We start from the raw sequence: 25,343 nt of genomic DNA on the forward strand, positions 1-25,343 counted from the left end.
GCCGGGATTACCCTCCGAGATCCAGGCCATGACAAATGACATCACTCCTGGCCCAGGCTTAAAATCTCCCCATGTGAGGGGATGTGTTTCCTTCAGCCTCTGCTGTCTGGCCGCTCTGTCTAGGTCCTGGGCCACCGGAGAGCCCTGTCCCTCCTTTCTGAAGGTGAGCATCTGCAGGAGAGGCGGAGGGGACCGAGGAGGGGAGAGGGAACGGGGGAGAAGAAAGAGAGGGGAGAAGTTGGGTTTATCTTATTCGTGGCTGTGTTTGCCGTGCTCTGCAGGTGATGTTTGCTGAATAGGCACACACAAAACAGAGGTGCCGTCCTGGCATTTGTGGAAACGGGGCTAGGCTGTGATTGCAGCAGGAGGGAGTAAGGTTAGACAGCAGGGACTGGCTGACGGCACTCGGGGCATTGGGAGGATTCAGGGTGGCTTGTGGGAGAGGGGGTCTCCTCAAGCCCTGACGGCATCCGGGGTTGGGGGCTTCTCACCGTGGTTCTAAGGCAACTCCTCAGCACACCGCTCTGTTGGATGTTCTTTAAAACTCTTAGCACTGCCTGAAATTTTCATTTGCGCGATGATCCACAAATGGCCTGTCTCCCTCCCTTGTTGAGCACTGATTTTTCCCCAGTGCCCAGCGTGTGGTTGGGATTTGCCTAAATATGTGTTGCGTAGATGGATGGATGAATGACAGACAAGGGACGGAACAGACATATACGCAGAGAGCCCAGGTCTGTGGCTGCAACAGGAAGAACTCCGGGTGGACTTGGGCCTGCCTGAGAGAGCCAGATATGTGATGACTGGGGATCACTGTGCTGGTGAATTGATCACTTAGGGCCTCAATGCACCCAGAGGCTCTGGCTTTCAGCCCAGGCTCTACTTCGGGACTGGGGAATCCTCACGCCCCCGCCCTCTTAGCTTCCAGCACAGTCACTCTCTCTGATCTTCTTTCTGCAAAGTTTTTTTTTGTTTGTTTTTGAGATGGAGTCTTGCTCTGTTGCCCAAGCTGGAGTGCAGTGCCACGATCTCCACTCACTGCAACCTCTACCTCCTAGGTCCAAGCAGTCCATCCACCTCAGCCTCTTGAGTAGCTGGAATTACAGGCGCGTGCCCCCATGCCCAGCTATTTTTTGTATTTTTAGTAGAGATGGGGGGTCTCTCCATGTTGTCCAGGCTGGTCTCGAACTCCTGACCTCAAGTGATCAGCCCGCCTGAGCCTCCCAAAGTGCTGGGATTATGGGTATGAGCCTCTGCGCCCAGCCGGTCTCCTGCAAAACTCTTGATTGACACCTTGTTTCCCGTCTGCCCCTGTCAGGAGGGCTGAGGCCTTGTCTGTCTTGCTCTCGGCTGTATTCCCAGTGCCTGGGTCAGTCCTAGACACACAGTGAGTGCTCAGTGAATATGCAGAGAATGAATGAATGAATGAAGGGCAGAAGGGTAGAAGCAGGTAGACAGACTGCCACAGAGAGGAGGTGTGATGCGGTTTTCCCAAAAGGAACGAGCGAGGGCTGTGATTGCCACAGAGTGAGGTCCGACTTCAGGGCTGCCCACTGTGTGTGAATTTCTGGATGCTTCAGGGATCACACTGTTGATCATCGAGTTGATTTGCTCAGGCTCTAACTGTGCCGTGGATCCCAGCTTCCCCCAGGTCTCATGGCCGGCAGTGGGTGCATCCACCCAGCTCCTTGTCCCCGCTGGACAGAGGAGCCAACAGAGGCTGCAGAGAGAGGCTGGAGTGGCTGACAAGGGAGGGCCCTGAATGTGGCTGAGCTGGGAGGGTCTTGCCAAGGGCTGGCATGAAGCCACATGAGTCTGGTTTTTTTTTTTTTTTTTTGAGACAGAGTCTCACTCTGTGGCCCAGGCTGGAGTGCAGTGGCATGACCTCAGCTCAGCGCAACCTCCACCTCCCAGGTTCAAGCGATTCTCCTGCCTCAGCCTCTCAAGTATCTGGGATTACAGGCGTGCACCACCATGCCTGGCTTATTTTTGTATTTTTAGTAGAGATGGGGTTTCACCTTGTTAGCCAGGCTGGTCTCAAACTCCTGACCTCAGGTGATCCACCTGCCTCGGCCTCCCAAAGTGTTGGGATTACAGGCATGAGCCACCACACCCGGCCGAGTCTGCGTTTAAATCCTGTTCTTTTCTCACTGTGTGGCCTTGTACCCCTCATGTGGGCTCTCTGGGCCTTGGTTGCCTCCTCTGCAAAGTGGGGACAATGATAAGCTGTCACCATGATCCAGCCAGATGAGCCATATTGCAGGCCTGGCCTGCAGTGGGAGCAGGGCAGAAGACCAGCCTCATTCTGTTTCTAGGGTCCCTAGGTAGACTTGGGGGTGAAGAGCGGGGCTCAGGGGCCAAAGAGATTTAAATTCTACCCCTGGTTCTTCCACTCATCACCTGTGTGGCCTTGGGAATTGATGAAACCTCTCTCAGCCTCAGTTTCCTCCTCTGAGAAAGGGATCTCTGAGCTCCGTGGGGCTGTGGTGAGCAGCCTAAGAGGCCATATCGCCTGGTGATCAGGAGGGCACCAGCTCCGGGGCAGGTGCTGGCCCAGCCCTGGCTCTGCCGATGATGCGTGAGACAGAACTGGAGACTGCACTTCTCTCAGCCTCAGTTTCCTCCTCTGTAAAGTGGGGATGATACCAGAAGCCGCCTGGGAGGAAGTTTCCATGGAGTTATTGTTGCCTGAGATCTTGTTCCCAAGGTCCATGGTGCATGCAGTGTGTGAGAAGCTGGGGCCCCCTGGAGGTCCTTAAGGTCATCAGCCACCTGAACTGTGGGCACCTCCCTCCCTCCCAGGCTCAGTCTCCCCCGCTGTAGAATGGAGTTATCTGCATGTCTGCCCCACCAGGTGGCTGTGAGCATTCAGACCTCACCTGTGGGAACAACTGCTCAGGTGGGAACCTGGGACCCAGTGGGTGCCGAACCCCACAGCTCTGAGAATCAGCCTGGGGCCTCCCAGGTTGATCCCCAGGGCAGAGACACTGATATTCTTTGTTCCACCCTTTGAAATCATAAAACATCAGTGTCTGGAAATTGTTGTCATTGTGAGATCTTGTATATAAAGCCTGGGCCAAGTGTCTGCCGAGTGATGAATTCCTGGACATTCTTTTTTTTTTTTTCCTCCCCAGGAGACAGGTCCTCTTTCGATTGATTGATTTTTTTTTTTTTTTTTTTTGGGATGGAGTCGTGCTCTGTCGCCCAGGCTGGAGTGCAGTGGTGCAATCTCAGCTCACTGCAGCCTCCGCCTCCCGAGTTCAAGAGATTTTTGTACCTCAGCCTCCCCAGAAGCTGGGACAACACCATGCCCGGCTAATTTTTGTATTTTTAGCAGACGGGGTTTCACCACGTTGGCCAGGCTGGCCTTGAACTCCTGACCTCAAGTGATCCGCCTGCTTCAGCCTCCCAAAGTGCTGAGCCACTGGCCTGGCCTGTTTTGTTTTGTTTTGAGAGAGGATCTTGCTCTGTTGCCCAGGCTGGAGTGCAGTGGCTGGATCATAGCTCACTGCAGCCTCCAACTCCTGGGCTCAAGCGATCTTCCCACCTCAGCCTCCCAGAGTGCTGGGATTACAGGTACGTGCCACCACGCCCAGCCCTCACTGGAGGCCCTTCTGTCATCAGCTGCCTCAGGTTGCTGCCAAACCCAGGGAAAGATTTCAGTGGATGTTCAATATTATTATTGTTATTATTCTCTGCTGACATCTTGTCTAGGCAGCACTTTATCATTATTATCAGCTGTTTGATCTGGGGCCCACACTTTCCTCCTGCTGAGCCTCCTCTCCCCTATCCGTTAAAAGGGATGATCCTGGCCAGGCACTGTGGCCCACGCCTGTGATTCCAGCACTTAGGGAGGCCGAGGTGGGCGGATCACCTGAGGTCAGAAGTTTGAGACCAGCCTGGCCAACATGGAGAAACCCAATCTCTACTAAAAATACAAAAAAAAAAAAAAAAAAAAATTAGCCAGGCATGATGGCACATGCCTGTTGTCCCAGGTTGGGAGGCTGAGGCAGAAGAATCGCTTGAATCTGGGAGGTGGAGGTTGCAGTGAGCCAAGATCGCGCTACTGCACTCCAGCCTGGGTGACAGAGACTCCGTCTCAAAATAACAACAACAACAAAAACAAAAACCCAGAAAGTAGTGATCGTAAATGTGAGCTTTCTTGGCTTTTCTGGAAGGTTAACTGCTTAGCCAGGCAACCTGACTCAGATTTGACGGCGAAGACAATGAAAGTGTGTGCTTTTGTTCCAGGCCCTGCAAATGGTCCCCAGTGGGGCAGGTTCACCAGTTTCCTTGTCTCCACTCTCTGGAGGTTCATATTTAACATTATTGGTTTTTGGAGAAGTGGGAGAGGACAGAGGGAACCCAGGTTAGGGGGCTGGGGGAATAGGACCTTCAGGAATTACTCTAGCCTTGAAATCCTGGATTCTCCACTGCCAGCCTGTGTGTGATCCCGGGTAAGTCACACTTTTGAGCCTGAAGATGCTCTCTAAACTGTAAGCATCAGGCAAAAGCAGTGTCTCATGCCTGTAATCCCAGCAATTTGGGAGGCTGAGGCAGGAGGATCTGCTCAGGCCAGGAGTTCAAGACCAGCCTGGGCAACATGGCAAGACACCTCTCTCTACACAAAAATTTAAAAAATTAGCTAGGCGTTGTGGCACACCTGTAGTCCCAGCTACTTGGGAGGCTGAGGTGGGAGGATGGCTTGAGCTCAGGAGGTCGAGGCTGCAGTGAGCTATGATTGTGCCACTGCACTCCAGCCTGGGTGACAGAGTGACACGCTGTCCCTAAGACCAAAACCAAAACCAAAATGTAAGCATCATAGTAATACAGTCTCTACCTCCCAAGGTTGTGCTGGGGATTTAATGACTTCCTGTATAGAGAAGGCTTGTGTATTAGTTACCTATTGCTGGGTAACACTTATCCTAAAATTTAGCAGCTTCAAACAATAAACATTTCTGATCTCTTATAGTTTCCAAGGGACAGGAATCCAAGAGTGGATTAACTGGATTATTCTGGCTCAGGGTGTTCCATGTGGTTGTGGTCAGATGTTGGCCAGGACTGAAGTCACTTAATGGCTTGGCTGAGGCTGGGGAACTAACCTCCATGGTAGCTTACTCTCATAGCTGTTGGCAGGAGGCCTCATTTCTTTGCCACATAGACCTCTCCGTGGGATGGCTTGAGCATCCTCACAACATGGCGGCTGGCTTTCCTTAGAGCTAGCCTTGGAAGCCACACTCTGTCATTTCTGCAATATCCTGTTGGTTACACACGTCAGCCAGCTTGTTAGTAGGGACTGCACAGGGCATGAATATCAGGGGGTAAGGATTACTGGGAGTTACCTTGGAGGCAGTTTGATTTTGGGGATTTAATGTAGCTGCTTTTGATTTTATTGTCAGCACTGAGCCTTCTCGTGACATTCCTACCAGGTTTTACTTGTTCTTTCTGCTTTTCTCCATGATCAATCTGCTATGGTCACACAGGGTGCCTTGTTTCTCCTCCAACAAGACCAAGTTGGAGACCCTGTCTTGCTCAGGGTGACAGTGTGAGATTCCAGCCTCCAAGCCTTTGCACCTGCCGTTTTTAAAAATTTTTTTTTTTTTGCCTGGAAATCTCTATTCCAGATCCACACAACTTCCTAGATGCCTTACCCACCCCAAATGCCTTCACTCTCATAACAACCTGTTTTATTTTCCTGGGAGTTCTTGAAACTTTCTGAAGGCTTTTTTTTTTTTTTGACAGAGTCTTGCTCTGTTGCCCAGGCTGGAGTGCAGTAGTGCCATCTCAGCTCACTGCAACCTCCGCCTCCCGGGTTCAAGCGATTCTCAAGTAGTTGAGATTACAGGCACCCATCATCATGTCTGGCTAATTTTTGTATTTTAGTAGAGATAGGGTTTCACCATGTTGGCCAGGCTGATCTCAAACTCCCGACCTCAAGTGATCCTCATAACTCAGCCTCCCAAAGTGTTGGGATTACAGGCAAGAGCCCCTGCTCCCGGCCATGGCATCTTTATTAAAAAAAAAAAAAAAAAAAGGCCGGGTGTGGTGGCTCACGCCTGTAATCCCAGCACTTTGGGAGGCCGAGGCGGGTGGATCACATGAGGTCAGGAGTTCGAGACCAGCCTGGCCAACATGGTGAAACCCCATCTCTACTAAAAATACAAAAATTAGCCAGGTATGGTGGCAGGCCCCTGTAGTCTCAGCTACTTGGGAGGCTGAGGCAGGAGAATCACTTGAACCCGGGAGGCAGAGGCTGCAGTGAGCTGAGATCACGCCATTGCACTCCAGCCTGGGGGACAAGAGTGAGACTTCATCTCAAAAAAAAAAATTTTTTTTTCCTTGTTCGTTATTGGTTTCTCTAGGAACGGAACCAAGAAGTTCAATTCTATGAGAACAGAGAAGCTGCGGTCTTATTTCTTCCTATATTCCTAGTTCCTAGAGCAGGGAAGGCATTCAAAAAATATTTACTGAATGAACAGCAGAATCTCAACTTAAAATAAACAGAATCTGTCCCCCTCCTCATGTGAGGGATGAGAAGGAAAGGACAGTGAGAGGAACGGAAGAGTGGGAGCTCACAATAAACACCATCCATTTTTAATTCTTTTTCTTATGTTTCAAATATTTATTGGGGGTGCTGGGGACATGGCAGGAACCGAGATATTCCCAGTCCCTGAACTCAGGTAACTGATAGAATTTGAGGGAGAGAGATAGATAAACAAACATATAAATATGTCGTTTAATACAAGCTGTGTCTTGAAGAAAAGGAGGTAGGGAGTGTGTGTGTGTGTGTGTGTGTGTGTGTGTGTAAAATCCAGTTTAGGGGCGTAGGTTGCTTTCTCTGGGGAAAGTAGCTGAGCTGAGACGTGGAGGAGAAGGGGTTAGCTGGTGAGAGGGGCTTTGGGGTGGGGGAGAGGCGTTCCTAGCCCAGGAAACGGCTTATGCAAATAGCTGTGGAGGCTGAGAGGTTTTCTGAGGCCATCCTAATGAGGGCAATGAGGAACCCTCAGAAGGTTTTCATGTTCTGTTTGCTTTTTTGAAGATTTCATTGTTGTTTTTGCTTTTGACAAGAACACACACACACACACACACACACAATTAAAAAGTAATCCAAACTATAGAGACAAGATATGGCTTTAGCATTCCTTCCCAGAGGCAGTCACTGGTGCCAGTAGCTTGCTTCCTTCCTGGGAATTTTCTATGCATATACAAGCGTATATTCTACACATGAGTAAAATCAATGCCTCATTTTATTTATTAATTCATAATTATAATACTTATTATTTTTGAGATGGAGTCTCACTCTGCCTCCCAGGCTGGAGTGCACTGGCATAATCTCGGCTCACTGCAACCTCCACCTCCCAGGTTCCAGAGGGTCTCCTGCCTCCGCTTCCCAAGTAGCTGGGATTACAGGCATGTACCACCATGCCTGGCTAATTTTTGTATTTTTATTTTATTGTATTTTTATTTTTAAATTTACTTTATTATGACTCTTTTTTTGAGATGGAGTTTCGCTCTTGTTGCCCAGGCTGGAGTGCAATGGCGTGATCTCGGCTCACTGCAACCTCTGCCTCCCGGGTTCAAGTGATTCTCCTGCCTCAGCCTCTGGAGTAGCTGGGATTACAGGCGCCCACCACCACGCCTGCCTAATTTTGTATTTTTAGTAGAGACAGGGTTTTGCCATGTTGGCCAGGCTGGTCTTGAACTCTTGACCTCAGGTGATCCATCTGCCTCGGCCTCCCAAAGTGCTGGCATTACAGGCGTGAGCAACTGCACCTGGCCTATTTATTGTTATTATTGAGACAAGGTCTTCCTCTATTGCCTAGGCTGGTGTGCGGTGGCATGCTCATAGCTCACTGCAGTCTCCAAATCCTGGGCTCCAGTGATCCTCCCGCTTCAGCCTCCTGAGTAGCTGAGACTACAGGTGCGGACCACCATGCCTGACCAATTTTTGTATTTTTTTTTTTTTGTGGAGACAGCGTTTTGCCATGTTACCCAGGCTGGTCTCAAACTCCTGGGCTCAAGCAATCTGCACACCTTGACCTCCCAAAGTGCTGAGATTATAGGTGTGAGACACAGCACCTGGCCATCTGCATTGTTTTAAAAATCACAAATGGTTGCGAGATATACATACTGCCCAGCACCATACTTGTTTCCTTTGAATATATAAATATTATAATTTTATAATATTTATAATATATAATAACACAAATAATAATAAATATATATGGTTTGGTCATATACAATATATAAAATAACATTCACAAACACTTATTGTCAAAGTGCAATTAAATGGAAAAAAAAAAAAAACCATTTGGCCAGGTGTGGTGGCTCATGTCTGTAGTCCTAGCACTTTGGGAGGCTGAGGTGGGAAGATCACTTGAGCCCAGGAGTTGGAGGCTGCAGTGAGCTATGGCAACGCCGCTGCACTCCAGCCTGGATGACAGAGGGAGACCTTGTCTCTTAAAAAACCCCAAAAAACAAATCTGATTCTCTGACGCATATATAATAAGCACAGGTCAAAGATTTATTTAAGTCATGAATGAAGGAACCAGCTGTTTCAAAGGAGAATTTGGGCCGGGTGCAGTGGCTCACGCCTGTAATCCCAGCACTTTGGGAGGCCGAGGGGGGTGGATCACGAGGTCAAGAGATTGAGACCATCCTGGCCAACATGGTGAAACCCCGACTCTACTAAAAATACAAAAATTAGCTGGGCGTGGTGGCGGGTGCCTGAGGTCAGGAGTTCGAGACCAGCTTGGCCAACAATGGTGAAACCTTGTCTTTACTAAGAATACAAAAAATTAGCTGGGTGTGGTGGCTCATGCCTGTAATCCCAGCTACTTGGGAAGCTGAGGCAGGAGAATAACTTGAACCCAGGAGGTGGAGTTTGCAGCAAGCCGAGATTGTGCCACTGCACTCCAGCCTGGGCGACAGAACAAGACTCCATTAAAAAAAAAAAAGGAGAATTTGATGAACAGAAGTTAATAGGTTTAGTCAGGAAAGACGGGCTGGAGAAAGTTTGCCAGGTTAGATACAAAACTGGTTAAAGACCTACAGGACAATACAACTGTAACCTTTGAGGTTACCTTTTCTACCAGAGAGAAATCATTTGCAACCAAACTTCCTGGGGTTACCATTTACCTTGTCGAAGTCTAGACTCTAATCAATAATGAATAATAGACCGGGTGTAGTGGCTGACGCCTGTAATCCCAGCACTTTGGGAAGCCGAGGCGGGCGGATCACGAGGTCAGGAGTTCGAGACCAGTCTGGCCAACATGGTGAAACCCTGTCTCTACTAAAAATATAAAAATTAGCCGGGCATGGTGGCGCATGCCTGTAATCCCAGCTCCTCAGGAGGCTGAGGCGGGAGAATCGCTTGAACCCAGGAGGCAGAAGTTGCAGTGAGCCGAGATCGCGTCACTGCACTTCAGCCTGGGCGACAGAGCAAGACTCTGTCTCAAAAAAAAAAAAAAAAAAAAAAAAGAATAGTAAATCAAATACAGGTACAGTCCCTTAGAATAGGGTCCGCAACCCCCGGTTTGTAGTCTGTTAGGCATGGGGTTGCACAGCTGGTGAGCAAGCATTACTGCCTGAGCCCTGCCTCCTGTCAGATCAGCGGTGGCTCTAGACTCTCACAGGAACGTGAACCCTATTGTGAACTGCACGTGCGAGAGATCTAGGTTGCACACTCCTTATGAAAATCTAAGGCACTGCCCACCCCCATCCACGGAAAAATTATCTTCTACGAAACCAGTTTTTGGTGCCAAAAAGGTTGAGGACTGCTGCCTTGGAATATGAAGCAAACTTTGGGTGGGTCTGTTAGACAAGACTCCCAGACGACTTGGAAATGGCATGCTGTCAGCCTTTTTTGTCTTATTGCCAAGCCTAGAACATTTTTTAATTTTTATTTTTTTTGAGATGAAGTCTCGCTCTTGTCTCCCAGGCTGGAGTGCAGTGGCACGATCTGGGCTCACTGCAACCTCTGCCTCCCGGGCTCAAGCGATTCTCCTGCCTCAGCCTCCCGAGTAGCTGGTCTCGAACTCCCGACCTCAGGTGATCCGCCTGCTTTGGCCTCCCAAAGTGCTGGGATTGCAGATGTGAGCCACCACACCTGGCCCCTAGAACAATTTTTTAAAACTATATAATAGAGATCTTTTAAAATCAGTTCAGAGAGCAGCCTTATGTTTTTTTTTTTTTTTTTTTTTTTGAGACGGAGTCTCGCTCTGTCGCCCAAGCTGGAGTGCAGTGGCTTGATCTTGGCTCATTGCAACTTCTGCCTCCCGGGTTCAAGCGATTCTCCTGCCTCAGCCTCCCAAGTAGCTGGGACTACAGGCGTGCACCCCTGTGCCCAGCTAATTTTTGTATTTTTAGTAGAGACGGGGTTTCACCATGTTGACCAGGCTAATCTCAAACTCCTGACCTCAAGTGATCTGCCTGCCTTGGTCTCCCAAAGTGCTGGGATTACAGGTGTGAGCCACTGCGCCTGGCCTATAAATGCGATTTTCATTCCCATTTTCCAACAAGGCGACTGAGGTATACATTGAAGGTGAATTACTAGGACAAAAGAAAGATGGCATTTTACTTCAATAACAGTTTGTTACAACCTGTACTGCTACCTATCTGCCATGGGAGTGCGCCTTTCCCCACACTGACACCAGTGCTGGAAGTTATCAACCTCCTTCATCTTTGCCAACCTGATAGGTCAAAAGTGATCATGGAAGATCCACACTCGCTTTTTTTTTTTTTTTTTGAGATAGGGGTCTCACTATTTCTTTTTCTTTTTTCAGAGATGGGGGGTCTCACTATTTCTTTTTCTTTTTTTCAGAGATGGGGGTCTCACTATGTTGCCTAGGCTGGTTTTGAACTTCTGGGCTCAAGTGATTCTCCTGCCTTGACCTCCCAAAGTGCTGGGATTACAGGTGTGAGCCCCCTTGCTTAGCCCTTACTGTCGTTTTTTTTGTTTTTGTTTTTGTTTTTTTGTTTTGTTTTGTTTTGTTTTTGAGACAGAGTTTCGCTCTGTCGCCCAGGCTGGAGTGCGGTGGTGCGATCTTGGCTCACTGCAACTTCTGCCTCCCGGGTTCCAGTGATTCTCCTGCCTCAGCCTCCCAAGTAGCTGGGATTACAGGCACCCGCCACCACACCCGGCTAATTTTTGTATTTTTAATAGAGATGGGGTTTCACTATGTTGGCCAGGCTGGTCTTGAACTTCTGACCTTAGGTGATCCGTCCATCTCAGCCTCCCAAAGTGCTGGTATTACAGGCGTGAGCCACCTTGCCTGGCCCTTACTGTTGGTTTAATGCCACTCTCCCTTAGGGTGACCAACCAATTCAGTTTGCCTGGGACCATTCTGGCTCTAGCACTGAAAGTCCTATGTTCCAAGAAACACCCACCTCTCCTCCATCCTGGGCAAAGAGGGACGGTTGGTTGGTCAACCTGCAGTCCTGGGTTATAAGTGAGGCTGAGCGTGTTTGCCCATGGTCACAGAAAGAAGGGATCTTGGATGAGGATGTGTTACGGGATCAGATTTGTTTTGTTTTTTTCTTAGAGTCTTGGTGTGTCACCCAGGCTGGAGTGCAATGGCCTGAACACAGCTCACTGCAGCCCCAAACTCCTGGGCTCAAGTGATCCTCCCACCTCAGCCTCCTGGGTAGCTGGGATTACAGGCATGCATCACCACACCCAGTTAACTTTTTAAAGAACACTTTTTTTTTTTTTTAGAGACAGGGTCTTGCTATATTGCTCAGGCTGGTCTCAAACTCCTGGGCTCAAGTGATCCTCCCGCCTTGGCCTCCCAAAGTGCTGGGATGACAGATGTGAGCCATTGTGGCCAGCCAGGACGAGATTTTTAGAGGGTAGAGTAGGAATAAGAGCTTGCACTTATGAGGCACATGATGGCTTCAGCTGTCTGCTTTGCAGAGTCTCAAGAAAGCTCTGAGAACCTTAAGCAGAGGCCATTTTACACGTGAGGACACAGAGGTACAGAGAGGTGAGAGAAATGGCCAAGGTCACATACCGAAGAGGAGAAGGAGGCAGGATTTGAATCTCAGCCTGCATGTCACCCCATGGTGCGTAACTAGTAAGTGAGTGAGCATCCCTCCTCTTCTCTTGCAGGCCCCCTGACTTGGGCCTCAGTGTCCCCGAAGATCATGATGGCATATATGAACCCGGGGCCCCACTATTCTGTCAACGCCTTGGCCCTAAGTGGCCCCAGTGTGGATCTGATGCACCAGGCTGTGCCCTACCCAAGTGAGTACGGTTGTTTCTCTTGGCACCCCAGGCTGGCCTCATCTCTTGGAGGACCTCTGGGGTCCCTTTGCCCCCAGGAAGAAGGCAATCACAGGGGCGACTTCAGGGCCATACACCAGCCCTCTGGGTTCATCTGAAATGTATGTCACTTAGAAAAACATGAGCAGTCCTAGAAATTCAGGACAGAGGTTCCTTTTGGGGTGAGGAAGAGGGGATGTAATCTGGAAGGGGAATCAAGAGGAATTTTCATCTGTTACCAAAACGTTATTATTTATTTATTTTTCAGAGACAGGGTCTCACACTCTGTCACCCAGGCTGGAGTGCAGTGGTGGTGGTCACGGCTCACTGCAGCCTCGAACTCCTGGGCTCAAGCAATCCTCCCACCTCAGCCTCCTGAGTAGCTGGGACTGCAGGTGTGAGCCATTGTGCCTAGGCTGGGTGCACTTTTTTTTTTTAATTTTATTTTTGAGACAGGGTCTCACTCTGTTGCCCACTCTGAAGTGCAATGGTGCAATCACAGCTCACTGCAGCCTTGAACTCCTGGGCTCAAGCGATCCTTTTGCCTTGGCCTCCCAAATAGCTAGGATTACAGGTGCACGCCAGCATGCCTGGCTAACTTTTTAAAGTTTTTGTAGATTTTGCAGGATCTGGATTATACAAAACATAGAAAAAATTATTATTTTTTTTTTTTGTAGAGATTGGGTCTCCCTATGTTGCCCAGGCTGGTCTCAAACTCTTGGGTTCAAATAATCCACCTGACTCAGCCTCCCAAAGTGCTGGGATTACAGGCATGAGCCACTGCACCTGGTCTGCAAAGCCTTATTTCTTTTTCTTTTTTTTTCTTTTGAGACACAGTTTAGACAGAGTTTTGCTCCTGCCCAGGCTGGAGTGCAATGGCGCGATCTTGGCTCATTGCAATTTTTGCCTCCCAGGTTCAAGTGATTCTCCTGCCTCAGCCTCCCAAGTAGCTGGGATTACAGGCGCACACCACCATGCCCGGCCAATTTTTGTAAAGCCTTATTTTTAAGTGAGTACTCAGTTATTTGTAGCATTATTCTTTAGCTCTTGTTTTTTTTTGTTTTTTTTGTTTTTTTTGTTTTTTTTTTTGAGACCGAGCCTCGTTCTGTTACCAGGCTGGAGTGCAGTGGCATAATCTTGGCTCACTGCAACCTCTGCCTTCTGGGTTCAAGTGATTCTCCTCCCTCAGCCTCCCAAGTAGCTGGGACTACAGGCATGCACCACCACACCTGGCTAATTTTTTGTATTTTTAGTAGAGACAGGGGTTCCCCATGTTGGCCAGGATAGTCTCAATTTCTTGACCTTGTGATCTGCCTGCCTCAGCCTCCCAAAGTGCTGGGATTATAGGCGTGAGCCACCGCACCCGGCCCAGACTTGCTACTTTTATAGGCTAGAAACGGTTGAATGTCAGCAATGTCACGCTTCAACTGATTATGTCTTAGTGCATAAGAAAGTTTAGAAGAGGGAAAAACGACTCACACACCTCCTCGTCGAGCTAAAGCCTTGGGGTCAGGCATGAGCCACAGAGTGCCAGGCACAGAGTGAGGTGTAGAAGGGCAGGGAATGTGTATTCCATCCTTAGTTTAGGCAGATGGCAACCAGGATGGAATTCTTGGCATCCCACCCAGCCTCAGGGCCTCACACCAGCCCATGTGGATGACCTGAGGGTCCTGTTTCCCGTCCCACCCCAGGCGCTCCCAGGAAGCAGCGGCGGGAGCGCACCACCTTCACCCGGAGCCAACTGGAGGAGCTGGAGACACTGTTTGCCAAGACCCAGTACCCAGACGTCTATGCCCGCGAGGAGGTGGCTCTGAAGATCAATCTGCCTGAGTCCAGGGTTCAGGTGGGGTGGTGGGTCCCTGGACCCCTCCCGACACTTCCTGTGATCTCAGGGGCCCTGCCCGGAACAAAGAGTGATGGGAGGAGGGAGAGATCACAGAGTGACAGCCAAAGTTATAAAGGGGACAATAATTCCTCTCCCCACCATCCCACTGACCGCCTCATGGCTCTCATTGCCCCTCGCTCCTCTCCAGCTGCGCTGGCCCTGACCTGCCTGCCAAGCACCCTCCTGCCTTGGGCCTTTGCATTCAGTTTCCTCTATCTGGAATGCCTATTTCCAGATAACCACACAGCAGGCCCCATCGCCTTGTTCGAGTCTTTGCTTATATCCATCAGTGAGACCCACACTGAACACAGCATTTAAAATTGCGTATGATTTACATATGGTATCTCAGAGTCTGTTTATTTAGACTCTGTCTCTCCCAACTAGAATGTCAATTCCACTGATGGACCCTCAGAGTAGTAGAAAATGGTTAATACATGTTTATTAACTGACTGAATAGACGGATGGATGGATGGGTGGGTGGATGCATAGATGAATGTATGTATGTATGACTGTAGGTGTGTGTGTGCATGTATGACTGGAAGCATGGATGAGTGTATGTATGTGTATATATGAGTGTCTGTGTGTATGATGGGATGGATACATGTATATTTGTGTGTTTGCATGAACGCACATAGGTATGATTAGATAGATGATGAATGTATGCATGCATGATATATGTATACGTGGTGTATGTGCACATGTATGTATACATGCTTGCATGATTGGATGGATGGGTGTATTTATTTATTTGAAATGGAGTCTCGCTCTGTCGCCCAGGCTGGAGTGCAGTGGCATGATCTTGGCTCACTGCAACCTCTGCCTCCTGGGTTCAAGTGATTCTCCTGCCTCAGCCTCCTGTGTAGCTGAGATTACAGGCATGTGCCACCACACCGGGCTAATTTTTGTATTTTTAGTAGAGATGGGGTTTCACCATGTTGGCCAGGCTGGTCTCAAACTCCTGACCTCAGGCAATCCTACTGCCTCGGCCTTCCAGAGCGCTGGGATTACAGGCGTGAGCCACCGCGCCCGGCCGGATGGGTGTATTTATGTATATATGAGTGTATGCATGTATATATGATTGGACAGATAAATAAAATGTGTGTGTTTGTATGATTGTATATAGGTATGATTGGACGGATTAATGTGTATGTATGCATGATGTATGTGTGTATGATGTATGGGTGTATAATTGTATATTTGTATGCTTGTATAATCAGATGGATGGATGAACATGTATATGATGTATGTATAATTAGATCCATTAATGCATGTATGATGTATGTGTGTATGACCTATGTTTATATAATTATATGTATAAGATAGATGGATGAATCTATGTATGATGTATGTGTGTACAATTGTATGTATCATCAGATGGATAAGTCTATGTATGATGTATGTATGATCAGATGGACTGGTGAATGTGTGTATGACATATATATGTGTGAGGTATGCATGTATGATCAGATGGATGTCTACATAATGTATGTGTGTATGGTGTATGTATGTATAATTGTATGTGTGTATGTTTGTATGCTGTAGGTATGATGTTACATATATGTGCATACACACGTGTGTATGATTGGAAGGATAAATGAAATATGTATGTTTGTGTGATTGTATGTATGTATGATTAGATAGATTAGTGCGTAGCTATGTATGCTGTATGTGTGTACAAAGTATGTGCCTATAATTGTATATTTGTATGTCTGTATGATCAGATGGATGAATATGTGTATGATGTATGTATGATCAGATAGCTGGATAAATGTATGCATGATGCATGTATGTATGGTGTATGCATGTATAAGTGTATGTGTGTATGTTTGCATTAGATGGATAAATGCCTGTAGGTATCATGTATGTACGCATACATGCATGATTGGGTGACTGGGTGGGTTTATTTATGTATATATGAGTGTATGCATGTATATATAATTAGAGGGATAAATGAAATGTGTGTTTGCATGATTGTATGTATGGATTAATGTGTATATATGTATGATGTATGTGTGTACAATGTATGTATGTATAATTGTATGTTTGTATGATCAGATGGATGGATGAATGTGTATGATGTATGTATGATCAGATGGCTCCATTAATGCATGTATGATGTATGTGTGTGTGATGCATGTACACTTGCATGTATGATCAGATGAGCCAGTGAATGTATGATGCATATGTGTATGATGTATGTATGTATGTATGATCAGATAGATGGGTAAACGTATGCATGATGTATGTGCGTATGGTGTATGTATGTATAATTGTATGTGTGCATGTTTGTATTAGATGGGTGGATGAATATGTGTATGATGTATGTATGATCATATAGATGGGTAAATGTATGCATGATGTATGTGCGTATGGTGTATGTATGTATAATTGTATGTGTGCATGTTTGTATTAGATGGATGGATGAAAATGTGTATGATGTACATATGATCATATAGATGGGTAAATGTATGCATGATATATGTGCGTATGGTGTATATATGTATAATTGTACGTGTGCATGTTTGTATTAGATGGGTGGATGAATATGTGTATGATGTATGTATGATCATATCGATGGGTAAATGCAGGCATGATGTATGTGCGTATGGTGTATGTGTGTATAATTGTACGTGTGCATGTTTGTATTAGACGGATGGGATGAATGCACATAGGTATGATGTATGCATGTGTTCATGCACACATGCAGGTATGATTGGATGGATAGATGGATGGATGGGTGAATAGACGCCCCACAGCTGGATGCAAAGTAGACAGATGTGAACCCAGCACCTCTCACCAATAAGTGTCCTCATCCCCGGGCACCCTGCGGCTCTCCTGGGCCTCTTCCCCACTTACCCACCCCCATCTCCGCTCTTATCCCCCAGGTGTGGTTCAAGAACCGGAGGGCTAAATGCAGGCAGCAGCGACAGCAGCAGAAACAGCAGCAGCAGCCCCCAGGGGGCCAGGCCAAGGCCCGGCCTGCCAAGAGGAAGGCGGGCACGTCCCCAAGACCCTCCACAGATGTGTGTCCAGACCCTCTGGGCATCTCAGATTCCTACAGTCCCCCTCTGCCCGGCCCCTCAGGCTCCCCAACCACGGCAGTGGCCACTGTGTCCATCTGGAGCCCAGCCTCAGAGTCCCCTTTGCCTGAGGCGCAGCGGGCTGGGCTGGTGGCCTCAGGGCCATCTCTGACCTCCGCCCCCTATGCCATGACCTACGCCCCGGCCTCCGCTTTCTGCTCTTCCCCCTCTGCCTATGGGTCTCCGAGCTCCTATTTCAGCGGCCTAGACCCCTACCTTTCTCCCATGGTGCCCCAGCTAGGGGGCCCAGCTCTTAGCCCCCTCTCTGGCCCCTCCGTGGGACCTTCCCTGGCCCAGTCCCCCACCTCCCTATCAGGCCAGAGCTATGGCGCCTACAGCCCCGTGGATAGCTTGGAATTCAAGGACCCCACGGGCACCTGGAAATTCACCTACAATCCCATGGACCCTCTGGACTACAAGGATCAGAGTGCCTGGAAGTTTCAGATCTTGTAGAGGATGCAGTCTCCATCTCTCTCCATCGGGCCTCGGGACCCTTTCTCTTCTGAATCTGCTTCCCTGCAGTTTAGATCCCGGGATGGCATTCCTGAGAAAGCAACCCGAACCAGCTGTCCTTCCGACAGTCGACAGCCGTGGTCTCTGCGGCTCGGTGTTCAGCTTACAGAGCCCACCCCTTTCCTCCACAGGGAGAGGCTCCTCCCTCTCCTGGGACAGCTCACAGGTCCTAGTGATTCTCTCAACCCTAACACGGTCTGGCCCGATTGTGACCGCTGAAGTACACCATGAGCTCCAGGCTTCAGAAAGTGGTGCTGAGAACTTGCTCCAAGAAGAAGTCAAACCAAACTTGCAGTTGATTTGGGGTCATGTTTAGGTCAGAATCACCGTGCCCTTGAACAAGCAGGTAGGGGGGCTTGATTCCTTAACTTTCCACGTGGACAGAATTTTTTGTTTTGTTTTGTTTTGTTTTTGTTTTGCAGACACAGTCTAGCTCTGTCGCCCAGGCTGGAGTGCAGTGGCACGATCTCAGCTCTCTGCAAGCTCTACCTCCTGGGTTCACGCCATTCTCCTGCCTCAGCCTCCCGAGTAGCTGGGACTACAGGCGCCCACCACCACGCCCGGCTAATTTTTTTTGTATTTTTAGTAGAGACGGGGTTTCACCGTGTTAGCCAGGATGGTCTCGATCTCCTGACCTCGTGATCCGCCCGCCTCGGCCTCCCAAAGTGCTAGGACCACCGCGCCCGGCCCTTTTTTTTTTTTTTTTTTTTTTAATTGAGACGGAGTCTCACTCTTTTGCTTAGGCTGGAGTGCAGTGGTGTGATCTCAGCTCACTGACTGCAACCTCCACCTCCCGGGTTGAAGAGTTGCTCCTGCCTCAATCTCCCAATTAGCTGGGATTACAGGTGTGCTCCATCATGCCCGGCTAATTTTTCTATTATTAGTAGAGACAGGGTTTTACCATGTTGGCCAGGCTGGTCTCGAACCCCTGACCTCAAGTGATCCGCCTGCCTCGGCCTCCCAAAGTGCTGGGATTACAGGCATGAGCCATTGTGCCTGGCCCTACACGTGGACACTTCTTTAGCATATGGTTAGGGACCTTTCTAGAAATTCCAAAGACAGACTTTAAGAAGCCCCGTCGGGAAACCTTAGGCCAATGATGTGGTTACATTAAAAATAAATTATCTGGGAATTTCACAGACTTCACAAATGTCAGGCTTACATGGTAGGTTTAGGGGACTGTTTGAGAGACAAAGATCTACATTCATATATATAGCTATACATATATGTACTTTTTCTTCTTAGTTTCTTTTTAAAGATATTTTATCACTCATTTGCTCATTAGCACATTGGGAATGTGTATATTTGGTAGGGAAATGAAAGGCACCTTGCCTGTTCCATCTCTACTCCTTTTTTCTTTTGTTTTAGGATTTTCTAAAGGTGAGACACTGGTGGAATTGGGGTAGCTGCATGGGACGTACCACCTATAGTTGTGGCTATTTCACAGAGAAGAAGCAGCTAGACAGACTCCCATCTGTAAATAAACAAGAGATAGGAAGAGGGGGAAATAGATGTGGAGGAGGCAGCCCTACATTTCAAACATACATTCCCTTTTTTAGATTTTTTTTTTTTTTTTTGGTTTTCAGTTTTGATGGTGGGATTGGAAAATAGAGCTTGGCTTGAGGACATTTTCCTGGGGTGGCACCATTATTTCTTGAAATAGAATCTTACTTATGGTGACACTGGCAAGCACTTGTGAGAACCTGAAGACGGATTGAGGTCGTTTGATGCTCAGAAGTTGGGTGCTGGGTCCCTGCCTTCTCAGTCCGAGTTCTCCTTTCATTTTTGGGTGGGGAGGCGGGTTCCAAGAGCCCTTCATTGGTGGAGTTCACAAGGCAAGGTGTAAAAAAAAAGTAGGGCAGGAAGACAGTGGTGTGCTGGCAGAGGTCTAACAATGGGCTCTCCAAGGAAGAGGAAAAGGTTGGTTGTGGAGCGTTTGTCAATTTCCGTGGTGTAAATACTCCCATCACGGCTGACTTCAAGCTAGCTACCGGAGGTCACTGAACTAAGAGTTGGGAAGAGATAGGGCACAATATATGCTTACGAGTTGGTACACACTGTCAGCAGCAGCCAGGGTCAGGAGAAAGGCGAGATGTGAAGAGAGGCCGGGAGGTATCAGATGACGTTTCCAGCACCAGACCAGAAGAGGTGCACACAGCCTAGACCCCCTGAGGGGCACACCCTGATCTCTAGAGCCCACAAAGAGGTTTTTATTCAACATAAAACGTGTTCATCTCTCATAGGCCTGAGTCATGCTGGGTTCTGGGACATTAAGCCCAGGAGTGGGCCGGGTGCGGTGGCTCACGCCTGTAATCCCAGCACTTTGGGAGGCCGAGGCGGGTGGATCACCTGAGGTCAGGAGTTCGAGACCAGCCTGGCCAACATGGTGAAACCCTGTCTCTACTAATAATACAAAAATTAGCCGGGCATGGTGGCACGCGCCTGTAATCCCAGCTACTCGGGAGGCTGAGGCAGGAGAATTGCTGGAACCCGGGAGGCGGAGGTTGAAGAGAGCAGAGATTGTGCCACTGTGCTCTAGCCTGGGTCACAAGAGCGAAACTCCGTCTCAATAATAACAACAACAAAAATAACCCAGGAGTGGCTCAAGAGTCCAGTGTGGGACGAAAATATAAACAGAGGAAGACAACATATGTCATTGGGGAGGCTGGGGGAGCTAGACAAAATTCACACGGGAGGGGCAGGGATGAGACAATATTGTGTCCTGGGTCTGTGCAAACGTTGGGACCAGAATCCACTATAAGTTTCATTCTTCGGAGACACGGAAGCTCTGCACTGGAGGCCGGGACTCAGGCGTGGAAGAGAATCTTCTCCTTATTCACCGGGGAGGCTGTGTCTTGTGCAAACAAGTCATAGAAACTTGATGGGAGTCGGGGAGGGACTGAAGGATGCATGCAAGGTTCTGGGAAGGAGTGAGAAGTAGTGAAGGCCAAGGGGCCCCCATCACAGGCCGATGGGGTAAGACTTCGAGAGAGCCTGATCCTGGGGTCTTCTGAGACTCCACCAGGAGCCGGAGAGGGCAGGGAGCCAAATCCAGCTAGGAGGTTACAGATTGCTTTTCCTGGGCTGGGCTCCTGAGTGTTGGTTCTTCCAGCTGTGCACAGGGGATTTCAAACGTTCTACGTCCTAAAGCCAGGAAGAGTGACAAGGCAGGTGGGGACAGAAGGAAGAAGCCAGGAGCCTCCCTGAGAAGGTGTCACCTTATCTGTCCTCCTCTTCCCCACACACTGGCCTCCGGGTCCCCCTTCTCTGTCCACCCACAGAGTGAAACCAATTAAAATGTTGGATCTCATTTAAAGTCTGGGTGATTCTTTAGTTTCTGTATTTTCTCCAGGAGGGGCAGGTAGAAACAGGAACTGCCCTGTTCCTTCTGTCTGTGGGGCCTGGGTCCCTCCATGTGTTTCCTGTCTCATCACCCTCCTTTCCTTGACATCTCTCTAAAGCCAATTTATGAAGGATCAGGGGCTGGGTGCAGTGGCTCACGCATGTAATCCAGTGCTCTGAGAAGCTGAGGAGGGACGATTGATTAAGGCCAGGAGTTTGAGACCAGCCCAGGCAACATAGCGAGATCTCTGTCTCTACAAAAAATTTAAAAAATCAACCGGGTGTGGTGATGTGTGCCTGTGGTCCCAGCTACTCGGGAGGCTGAGATGAGAGGATCGGTTGAGCCTAGGAGTTTGAGGCTGCAGGGAGCTATGATTGCACCACTGCACTCCAGCCTGGGTGATGCAACAAGAGACCCCGTCTCCAAAAACAAAAAATTAAAAAAAAAAAAAAAAGAAGGAGGAGGAGGAACAGGGGTCCCCAGGGCCAGGGCCAGCCCCAGCCCCACCCATCTGTAACCTTCCAATGACCCTCCCGAAAAAACGGGGGTGACGAGAATGCTCCCTGCCTCAGTGGCAGGATGTGAAGCTTAACGCCAGCATTTAGAGCCACGCCCAGCCTCTGGCCCGCCTTCCCTCTCAGCATCCAGCCTTCTGCAGCTTCAGCTCTTCCACCCCTTTGCTTTCCATCTCTTCCCCCGGATGCTTTTCAGTTTCTCAATCTCACCCTTGCTCTGTCATCTCTTCTCCTCTCTCTCTTTCCTTTCTTCCTCTTGCCTTTCAGACTCCCAGCTCCTCATTTCATTTGGATGGATTTTCACCTTTTTCTTTCTTTCCTTCCCTCTCGTCTCTTTTTCTTTGCTGCTTACTTTTTTCTGACTTTCTTTCTTTCTTTTTTTTTTTGAGACAGGGTCTCACTCTCTCACCCAGGCTCAAGTGCAGCAGCGTGATCTTGAATCCCTCCAGCCTCTGCCTCTTGGGTTCAAGCGATCCTGTTGTATCAGCCTCCCGAGTAGCTGGGACTACAGGTGCCTGCCACTACACCTGGCTAATTTTCGTATTTTTAGTAGAGACAAGGTTTTGCCATGCAGCCCAGGCTGGTGTCAAACTCCTGGGCTCAAGCAATCCACCTGTCTCGGCCTCTCAAAGTGCTGGGATTATAGGTGTGAACCACCATGACTGGCCCACCTCTGAGTTCTTGTTTTTCCAGCTCTAGGTCATTTTTTTTTTTTTTTTTTTGGAGACAGTGTCTCGCTCTGTCACCTAGGCTAGAGTGCAGTGGCTCGATCTCAGCTCACTGCAACCTCTGCCTCCTGGGCTCAAGCGATTCTCCTGCCTCAGCTTCCCAAGTAGCTGAGACTTACAGGCGTCCACCACCACGCCTGGCTAATTTTTGTATTTTTTAGTAGAGACGAAGTTTCACCATGTTTCCCAGGCTGGTCTCAAACTCCTGACCTCAAGTGATCCACCCCCCTCAGCCTCTGAAAGTGCTGGGATTATAGGCGTGAGCCACCGCTCCTGGCCTCTAGGTCATCTCTCTCTGCCTGTATTCCTCTCAGTTGCTGAATCCCACGTTAAGATTTTTGTTGGGGGATGACTAGGAATTATATACAGGAGGGAGGGTCAGGCAGACTTGCTGTCCAAGCTTGGCTTAGCCTCTTCTGGTCATCTGACCTCGGGTGATTCATTTCTCCCAGCCTCAATTTCCCCACCTGTAGCATGGAGCATCTAAGGAGACCCATCTCAAGAGAACGAAATGGTGTTATTCTATTAATTACTTGGACCTGAAGCCGGGTCCAGGGTAAGAGCTCAATAAATATTTATCTATTTTGTGGTAAAATACACATACTATAAAACGTACCACTTTTCCCATTGCATGATTCTTAATTCATTTTTTCCATTTTAAGTTACTTAATTCAGTGGCATTAAGTACATTCACAGAAGAAGCCAGACACAAAGACCATATATTGTATTATCCTAATTATATGAAATATTCAGAATAGGCAAATCCAGCCAGGCACAGTGGCTCATGCCTGTAATCCCAGCATTTTGGGAGGCTGAGGTGGGTGGATCACTTGAGGCCAGGAGTTTGAGACCAGCCTGGCCAACATGGTGAAACTCCATCTCTACTAAAATACAAAAATTAGCTGGGTGTGGTGGCGTGTGGCTGTAACCCAAGGTACTCGGGAGGCCGAGGCAGGAGAATCACTTGAACCTGAGAGGTGGAGGTTGCAGTGAGCTGAGATCGCAGCACTGCACTCCAGCCTGGCAGCCTGGGCAACAGAGTGAGACTCTGGCTCAAAAAAAAAAAAAAAAAAAGAAAAGGCAAATCCATAGAGACAGAAAACGTAGTGGCTGCCAGGGGCTGGGGTGAGGGGTGCTGTGTGGTGGAATGGGGAGTGACTGCTTAATGAATATGGGGTTTCCTTTTGGGATGACAAAAATGTTCTGGAGCAATATAGTGACCTTATAATTCTGCTCTGAAGTATATGCTGCAAAGAACAGAAAGCAGGTGTTCAGACAAAAACTTGTAAGCTCAAATTTATAGCAGGATGATTCACAATGGCCAAAAGATGAAGCAATTCAAATGTCTGTCCACAGAAACAAATGAGGTCTACCCATGCAAGGGAATATTGCTCAGCCATGAAAAGGAAGAAGCACTGATAAACACAACTTGGATGACCTTGAAATCATCATGCTAAACATTTATCTTTCTTTTTTTTTTTTTTTTTGAGACAGAGTCTCACTCTGTCACCAGGCTAGAGTGCAGTGGCGCGATCTCGGCTCACTGCAACCTCCACCTCCCAGGTTCAAGCAATTCTCCTGCCTCAGCCTCCCGAGTAGCTGGGACTACAGGCATGCACCACCACGCCCAGCTAATTTTTGTGTTTTTTAGTGGAGACGGGGTTTCACCATGTTGGCCAGGATGGTCTCCATCTCTTGACCTCCTGATCCACCCGCCTCAACCTCCCAAAGTGCTGAGATTACAGGTGTGAGCCACCACGCCCGGCTGCTAAACGTTTCTCTTAACCTATTATTATTATTATTATTATTATTATTTTGAGATGGAGTCTTGCTGTGTTGCCCAGGCTGGAGTGCAGTGGCGCGATCTCTGCTCACTGCAACTTCTGCCTCCCAGGTTCAAGTGATTCTCCTGCCTCAGCCTCCCGAGTAGTTGGGATTACAGATGCGTGCCACCATGCCCAGCTAATTTTTGTATTTTTAGTAGAGACGGGGTTTCACCATGTTGGCCAGGTACTTGGGTCTTTATTATTATTATTTTTACTCAACTTGTACTTATGCTATTCCTGGCAGCTTTAGTCGTAATGGCCCCAAGCTGAAAACTATCCAGACGTCCATCAGCAGGTGAAGGCAGAAACAAACCCTGATGCATCCATACAAAAGGATACCCTGAGCCAGGCACGGTGGCTCACACCTGTAATCCCAGCACTTTGGGAGGCCTAGGTGGGCGGATCGCTTGAGGTCAGGAGTTCGAGACCAGCCTGGCCAGCATGGAGAAACCCTGTCTCTACTAAAAACACAAAAATTAGCTGAGCGTGGTGGCACGTGCCTGTAATCCCAGCTACTTGGGAGGCTGAGGCATAAGAATCGCTTGAACCCAGGAGGCAGATATTGCAGTGAGCTGAGATTGTGCAACTACACTCCAGCCTGGGCGACAGAGCAAGACTCTGTCTCAAAAAAAAAAAAAAGATATTCCTCACTGATGAAAAGGAATGAACTCCCAGTAGTCAATACCCCAGGAAAAGAAACTAGGGCTGGGCACAGTGATTCACACCTGAAACTCCAGCACTTTGGAAGACTGAGGTGGAAGGATTGCTCGAGCTCAGGAGTTCAAGACCAGCCTGGGCAACAGAGTGAGACCCCATGTCTTTTAAAAAAAAAAAAAAAGAAGAAAGAAAGACAATTAAATCCAGGCTGGGCACGGTGGCTCACCCCTGTAACCCCAGCACTTTGGGAGGCCGAGGTGGGAGGAGGATTGCTTTAGCCTGGGAGTTCCAGACCAGCCTGGGCAACATAGTGAGACCCTGTCTCTACTAAAAAAATTCAAAAAATTAGCTGGGTATGGTGGCACATGCCTATAGACCCAGCTACTTGGGGTGCTAAGGTGGGAGGATCGCTTGAGCCCCTGAAGTTGGGACTGGAGTAAGCTGAGATTGCACCAATGTACTCCAGCCTGGGCAACAGAGTGAGACCCTGTCTAAAAAAAAAAAAAAAAAAAAAGAAACGAAACCAGAAACAAAGAA

At 48.5% G+C, this 25,343-nt stretch overlaps 1 protein-coding gene across 1 annotated transcript; it reads left to right on the plus strand.

Moving 5' to 3' along the window:
• The first annotated feature begins 7,103 nt into the window (after positions 1 to 7,103).
• CRX (cone-rod homeobox) lies at positions 7,104 to 22,942 on the plus strand. The gene is made up of 3 exons (XM_034945317.4): positions 7,104 to 12,241; positions 13,951 to 14,102; positions 17,030 to 22,942. The coding sequence occupies exons 1-3, from the start codon at positions 12,142 to 12,144 to the stop codon at positions 17,675 to 17,677; spliced, it is 900 nt and encodes a 299-aa protein (XP_034801208.1). The 5' UTR covers positions 7,104 to 12,141; the 3' UTR covers positions 17,678 to 22,942.
• The last annotated feature ends 2,401 nt before the right edge of the window (positions 22,943 to 25,343 follow it).

The sequence above is a fragment of the Pan paniscus genome, chromosome 20, assembly GCF_029289425.2.
Source record: "Pan paniscus chromosome 20, NHGRI_mPanPan1-v2.0_pri, whole genome shotgun sequence".
Lineage (NCBI taxonomy): Eukaryota > Metazoa > Chordata > Mammalia > Primates > Hominidae > Pan > Pan paniscus.